Genomic DNA, 7690 nt, shown 5'->3' with positions numbered 1-7690 from the left:
CCCTCCCCAATCCCACCATCAGGGGATTGCGCCACCTGTGGACGTGATTATTTACATCAAATTACCAGGGCAGGTTTGGCTATATTTCTGTCCAGCCAATTTGCTCTCCTTTTTTGTGGATTCCCAAATACCCATGAATAAGCTGGATTGTCAAAACAGAAAAACAATCTTCTGCTCAAATTCCCTCACACTGTGATAACTACAGGGAATTGTTTTCCTGTTTTGATAAAATAATTCATACCGGATTGTTGTCCCCAGCTATACCAGCAATCATCATTAAGTTCCATATCTGAGACAGACATCGGCGACATGGTTCTCCATTCATTTCTGAGATTGAAGGCTCGTAAATCAGCATGATGCATTTTCCCGTCTTCCATCTGTTCATGTTTTCCAAATTATAGATTTCTCTGGATCTAGCCCTGTCTCGTTTGTCTTCTATTTTTCCAGTGAGAGCAAGATGTGAAAAGCCTTTAAGTGGATTCAAGTGTCCTAGAAACTGCATTAGTTCCTACTCGTAAAAAAAAAGTTCAGAAAATCATTTCTTGGGAGAAAAAATTCCTTGTCCTCATTTAATGTAATTAACAGAGCTGAAAATATTGACTTCATGCAAAAATATAAGACTGAATATCCTGCTAATTCTTAATAACCCTTTTGGTTTTTGTTTGTTGTTTTGGTTTTACAGTGTGCCAATACACTGCGTCTTATGGACAGAAAAAAGGTCATGGAAAAAGAGAACAAGTTTTACGCCATCTCTTTTTTATTTGAAATTATTGCGGGTTCTTTTTTATTCCTAGGAGGAGGTATGTGTGTGTGTGTGTGTGTGTATGTGTGTGTGTGTGTTATGTGTGTGTGTGTGTGTGTGTGTGTGTGTGTGTGCTGGCAGACGTGTGTGTGCTTGCAGACATATTTGCGTGTGCGTGTACGTATGTGTGTGTGCGTGCACGCGGACCTTTTGATTTTTCTGTAAATCAAGAACGCGATTACGGGCTGTTAATTTATTGAGCCGTTTGGGCACACATCCTCTCGCTACTGTTTTCATCACATTAGAAAGATTCTCCCTCAAGAGTTCTTCGGCTTTTTTGTTGCTGTTGTCTTTCACTTTATTATAATCGCTGAGTTTCAGTTATAGCGTCGCAGTCGTCCTAAACCTCTCAGACCTACACATGTGTACGTCTTCTTTTTTTTTTTTTTTGCATTTTAATTTCGCGTGCAATGCAATACCAGCGCCTGTGTCTCGTCGTGGCACAATCTGTGTGATCGCATGACCCAGTATTGAACTGATCTCTGTGTCCTAAATCTGCTGTGTTAAGATTGAGCGAGTGCGTTGTCATACACCTCCTATTCTATGTGTGCTTGCCGTGTGTACGGGAGAGAGAGAGAGAGAGAGAGAGAGAGAGAGAGAGAGAGAGAGAGAGAGAGAGAGAGGGAGGGACAGAGATAGAGAGACAGAGATAGAGAGACAGAGAGAGAGAGAATGGTAGGGGTGTGGGAATTGACAGAGACAGAAGCAATGAGAGTTTTCCTACCCACATGTGTGGATTTTATTGTATTAGAAGAATTGTAAAGGTAAATTTTAGAATAAGTGTAAAGGAAAATTCGTTTTTGATTTTAAAGCCAGTCAAGCATTCTCAGACAAACTGATAAAGGAAATCAATTACCATTATTAATATGTCTTATCCTTGTCATTATCATTATTATTATCATCATCATCATCATTATTTTTAATTTTCTAAAATTACCAGCTGCTCAAGGAATTTATATCGGCTCAAACCACAGTACACTCACCTTTTTCAAACCTGGAATTGAAAAAGAGAGAGAGAGAAAAAATATGTGTTTATTGTTTATTTCAAGTAAAAATAATAGATTGTTTTATCCCGTATAAGCTCTGAGCACTTTACATTGACGACATGATTACTGAGAGACAAACCTCATACTTTCGTATGGTCCCTTTTTATCCTGTTACCAAGCACTAACTGATGCGATCGTGATGTTTAGGGACAATGACATAAAACCCCTATTTGATGGAATGGAGTGAAGAGGTCAAAACACATAAAAACTTCTGAGAGTTTGTGTAAAGAGAAGCACATCCTTTCCATATAGCCCCTTTAGTTTTAGGGCTGAGAAATGGAAAGACAATAGACAGAGTGGCACCCTCGTGCGATCCACACAAAAACTACTCAGGCAATTCCTGTGTAAGAATGCCCCTTCTGAGGTTCGAAGTAAAAACATTGCAGTAAAATGCTTATTTATCATCATGAAACTTCTCTAAAGGAAAATTTATTTAGCTTCACTAGAACCCCCGTGGCCAGCTAGTTCAAAGAATAGAATAACATTATAAAATAATTCTTTCAATATGGTGTTACTAACATTAGATATGCTGCTGTTGTCAAACTAAGACTAAAATTAGATGCAATGTATTTGCCATCTAAAACTCCACAGTGACTTAGAGAATAAGATACGCCTGCTAATTGAAAGAACAGAACTGTGAGGTAATAACGCTCTCAACTCTCAATAGCCATATTCTTTCAAGATATTTCTCTTCAAAGTTTACAGAGCAAAGTTAAAAAAAACCCCCAAAAATGTCTGTCGAAAATGACATGAATGTTTACTCACCCAATAGAGATTCATCATCATCGCTGTCTATTCTTCCAAAGCGAGCATGACCGTATGACGGACTCGACTGGAGGTCGCCCAAGGTCAACTTGGCCGGTGAATCCCCGACAGACATGTGGTCCCCTAGACCTTCACTGGCAGCTGGCGGGGGCGTGGCTGTCTGCTGATGGGCAGCCTGGGAAAACCGGTCCTGGAGACCCTCGAACTCCTTCACCTTCTTCTCCACTCTCTCGCGTAGTTCCCTGCACACACACACACACATGAACATCCACATATAGTCAAAGCTGCTCTGACCTGTATAGGACAATCGTCTGTACAAAACAGCCACTTCCCATTTCCACCCTTGCAAATTTTTAACACCATAATGACACTGTGTAAAGTGTCCACTTGTCTAAGATACCCATTTTTTCTTCTGACAATGGGTTGCCGTCTTCGACAGTTTCATCTGTACATGAAAAGTACAGGGTAAAAGGGACACTGGTCACCATTTTCAATTTTTCCTACTTCACCTGTTTTGATCTGTTGTTTGACAAGTTCCATTTTGTCCATGACTACCATTTTTACAGGGAAAAGCTGCTTGTGGTATACTTAATAATAATAAATAGCATTTATGTTGAACATATTCCTGCTCGACAGCAAACTCTAGGCACTTTACACTATATTATTACCCCAGCATATCATAGAACACTCAGAAACATTCTCGGCTTCCCAGGAAGTATATAGCGCAAGCAGCTGATTAAGCCCTCAAACACTTTCCCCAAGGATACAACCGTCAGTCCCCAGACTGGATTCTAACCCATGAGAGAGAGATAGAGCGAAAGAGAGAGAGAGAGAGAGAGAGAGAGAGAGAGAGAGAGAGAGAGAGTGAGAAAGAAAGAGAGAGAGAGAGAGAGCAAAAGAGAGAATGAGAGAGAGAGAGAGAGAAAGAGAGAGAGAGTGAGAGTAAGAGCAATGATCAAACAACTAACGTCAGTTTCTTGTTGTGCTGGTCGCGTGCCATCTTGAGGCGCACCACGTCCCCCTCCAGGCCCTTCCTCTCCTGCCTGGCCCGCTCCAACTGGTCCTGCTCCTCCTGCAGCTCCGACAGCAGCTGGCGTTTTTCCTCCCGCATCCGCGACAGCTCGGCCGCTCCGAGGGAGGTCACTCTGGAACCCAGAGCATCCTGAAACAACAAATCGACTGCTTAGTGCTAACTCTGATATTAGGATAAGAGAAGAGAAGACACATCTTTATTGCCCAGATCCAGGCACATTGGTTCGGTGTTTCACCACGTACACATAGGTGAGGCAGCGTGGTGAAATCAGGTGCTCGTCAATATAATGAAAGTTAAGAAACTGGCATTTTTATGCAGGTTTGGAAATTTTTATTGAATTTTTGGTTTTAGGTTCAACACCTTTCATGTCTATTATAGAACACATTTCAGTGTGGATTGTACTGAAAAACGTCAATCAGGGGCATACAAAATGTAAATTTGCTGTTTCCACGGGCTCTCAAGCTAAGAAAATATCTCAATTTTGGCGGCCATGTTCTCATTAATTTCACCCCTGAAACCAGGTGTCCCCACCTCCTTCAATCACCAATACCTTGACTTGTATCCAAGAAAATGGATATTTAAAAAAATCAAAAGCAAGGCAAATGAACAGGCTTTAAGATGAAACCAATAACTCCATATGCTCTAAAATTGACGAGCGCCTGATTTCATTACGTCGTGACACCTGCAAGTTGCACCATCCAGCCACCTGCACTAACCCCATAAAGGCTGAAATAGTTTTTTTAAAAATAATGTGAACACATCAAATCCCTGATATTTCCTTACCTAAGAGTTACAAAGTTCTATCTGACATTTTTGGCCGTTTTGAGTTACTAAGACCATGAGGTCAGAATCTATCTGCTCTATCAAAATTGTAAGAATATTCGGAATCGTTATCAAGATATTCAAAGAACTGCATTTGAAAAAGTTTGGCATTTAGTGAAAATAAAAAACTTTGACATCTAACTTCTCTAAACAGATAGAACTTTGTAATTCTGAGGTAGAAATTTGTAAATAAAAATCATAAATAGAACAGCAAATATCGCCCTGCTACTCACATCATGATCCAGCTCCAAAGTTTGCCGATCTGATGCTAGCTTCTGTCTCCTTTCCTCAAGCTTCTTCTCCTGTTACACACACACACAAACATGCAGGTGAGTGCACATACACAGTGAAACAGTGACACAGTGATACGGATTTCAGCTTATTGTGAAAACATTTCATGATACAAAGGCTTCATTAAAGTTGAAACTTCATGAGAAAAAAAAGGCTACCTTTAACACCATATTATCAGAGTCATTCCGCAAGTGCTTATGTCATTTATTGAAGTTTTGACAAATTTTCTTTCTTAACCCTTTGAGCCCTAGCCATACAGTAAAACCTGTGTAAAACGGCCACCCATTGTCAAGGAGAAAAGTGGCCGTCTTAGGCAGGACTGATCAAAAGGAAGAAAGCAACCATTCTCTTCTGAGGTCCAAACCGGGCAAAATGCACACAGAAAACATAATTTACTACACAGGATGTTATTGATTATTTTGAAGATCTTTCTGAATTAGATGCTGGTGATGAAGAGGACTATCCTGAGAGGGATATGGAAGGCGATTCTGACGATCGTATGAATGAAGGTGTGAATCGCTCAGGAGCTCAAGCAGAGGGGCACGGTAGCCTCAGGAGGTCAGGGATCAAAGGGTTAAAAAGTGTACCCAAATCAGAACCATGACTTGGTCACTCGCTAGTTTTCAATTCAAGACTTAGAGGGGAATAACGAAATAGAGCGACAATGTATAGTAAGATGCCCCTTGATATCTTTCCTTGAATCATGGCTTTATCTTGAAATTCCCAGAAATTTAACATAGGTAATTCTAGAATGACGCTTACTATTGCTGATACTTCATAGGCTGCATTCAGGAATGCGTGATACAACTAAAAAAAAAAAAATAAATAAAAAGAAGGGGGCGAACCCTATCATCATTGATAAAGAAGAGAAAAATAAAAGCGAAGCACTATCTGTATTATAAAAATTTATAAATATATCAAATTTTCAATGTAGAAACAAGCTCAGCAAAACAAAATAGAATTTGACTAAAGTATCAAACAATGAAATAAGGTGCCTAATCATATATAAATACATCTTTTCTTTTGCATTTTGCATTTATATTTTATAGGTCTACATAAAAACAACTAAACTTTCGGGAAAACTTTAAACTTACAAATCAACATTTAGACTGGAAAACATTCTCAAAATAATCAAATGACTGCAAAAAGAAAACTGGGCTTCATTAAACTTATAAAATTTACACAATGTAAAAAAGTCTCTATGGTAAACTTATTTCAGGCAGCAAAATGAACAAAACCATCATGTAAAAATCAATCTTCAGGACTTTCTTTTTACACTGACAAACAAGAAGTCAAAAACTACCTGAGATTCCAATGTTTTCAAAGACTTGTCCACAAAAGCAGATCTTCTCTCAATGTCAGTCTTTCTCTCTTTCAATTCTTCCTCCTGTGAAGAGAACCAATGACACATTTGATAGCAAAAGTTTTTTTTCATCCAACAGAGTCGGAAAATGATTTTAATCCCTTTGAGGGACGACAACGTGCATCAAAACATGATGAAATGGTAATTTAGTCCTGAGAAAAAAAGTAAGATGTACAGATAGAAACAATAGAGATGTAAGAAAAATGTTAGACCTTCCAAGAATACCCTCCAACCACCAACAGACAATACTTAACCCCTTCACTGCCTCGTCTGGGACTGTCTCGGGTTCTTTGGTAGAACTGATAAGCAGGCCTTAAAAGTTTTGTGTATTCCAACATTTCATATGAACTGATGTTTTCTACAGTTTATAGGCAGAAAAATCATTTTTTTAACTTCTTTTGTTCTATTCTAGAAATGACTGTCAACGTCTTCTTTACCTCTCAGAATCATCCACGAGGAGCAAGAACAATAAGAACCCAGTAAAATTTAAATAAAAATTTTACGGCACTTGCAACACAAATCCATTATATAAGTTCCAAAGATTAGAGGTGTTGCAAGAGAATAAAAAGTACAAAAAAGAAAGAGGAGAGATAAGGACGATAGATGTTCGACAGGAAAGAAGGAGCAAACCACACAAGAGCACCCACCAACCACTCACCCACAGAACAACAAGAACAACAACAAAAACCACTCGCTGTGACAAGCACTGATATGAAAGTAAAAATGACATATCAACAACACAAACCAGCCACCTTGTACTTGACTGAAAATAGCTAAACCCACCCCCCCAACATCTAACAACACAAGAGGAAAGATAAAGTAAAGTAAGTACAGACATAACAGTAGACACAATGATTACAATAGAATACTGCCAAAAGCTGACAAAACGCCCTTTTTCATTTTGGCACCAATATTTTTTATTTGCTAAATCGAAAACCCGATCAGTTACACTACTAGTGTGAAAAAATCAAAGTGAAACAGTAACCAGTTTTTGTATAAATTAGAATTCAAATCTCAGAATCACTCTATTCTTAAATGGTTTCGCAGACCAAAAAAAACCCAACTCTTTTTCTCGAAACTGCTGAGACGAAAAAATGGCGTTTTGTCAGCTTATGGCAGAATAGCCCCGAGTCCTTGTGCCTCTCGAGAGACCAGAGGGAACAAATGGGTCACTGACCTGGTCGTCCAGCTGGTCCTGGAGAGCTTCTCTCTTCACCTGGAAGTTCTTCTTCATCTCCTCCACCTCGCGCTGATGCTGTCTTTGCAGCTGAGACTTTTCTGCCTCCAGCTCTGACTGAAGTCTCTGCTGCTCTGTCAAAATCTGTGAATGGGGTCCAAGAGGAAGAGGAAATGAATGGTTTTTGTTGAGGGTTCCTTTATTAGTTTCAGTAAAGAGAGGCACATTAAATCAATAACAGTCACTAAGCCTGGAGAGGGGGGGTTATGGTGGCGTGTGTGGTTGGGAAGATAGAAAAGACATATACAACTGAATAAAAGTAAAACTTGCCATGCGAAAAGATGAGAGTAAAAACAAAACCCCAAATTCTGGCTTTCAACCCTCTTCCTGC

General features: G+C 39.3%; 1 protein-coding gene across 1 annotated transcript in view; it reads right to left on the bottom strand.

Moving 5' to 3' along the window:
- The window catches only part of LOC101861599 (centrosomal protein of 164 kDa), a gene marked incomplete in the record, with an annotated part of 50405 nt that overhangs the window by 11286 nt on the left and 31429 nt on the right, over positions 1 to 7690 (bottom strand). The window contains 6 exon segments of the mRNA XM_005104171.3: positions 1786 to 1796; positions 2614 to 2855; positions 3582 to 3775; positions 4702 to 4770; positions 6063 to 6146; positions 7300 to 7443. Coding sequence (XP_005104228.2) covers positions 1786 to 1796; positions 2614 to 2855; positions 3582 to 3775; positions 4702 to 4770; positions 6063 to 6146; positions 7300 to 7443 — 744 coding nt within the window.

This window comes from Aplysia californica, unplaced genomic scaffold, assembly GCF_000002075.1.
Source record: "Aplysia californica isolate F4 #8 unplaced genomic scaffold, AplCal3.0 scaffold00408, whole genome shotgun sequence".
Classification (NCBI taxonomy): domain Eukaryota; kingdom Metazoa; phylum Mollusca; class Gastropoda; order Aplysiida; family Aplysiidae; genus Aplysia; species Aplysia californica.
The sequence above is the reverse complement of the archived record's forward strand: the minus strand, read 5'-3'. Positions and strand labels throughout refer to the sequence as shown.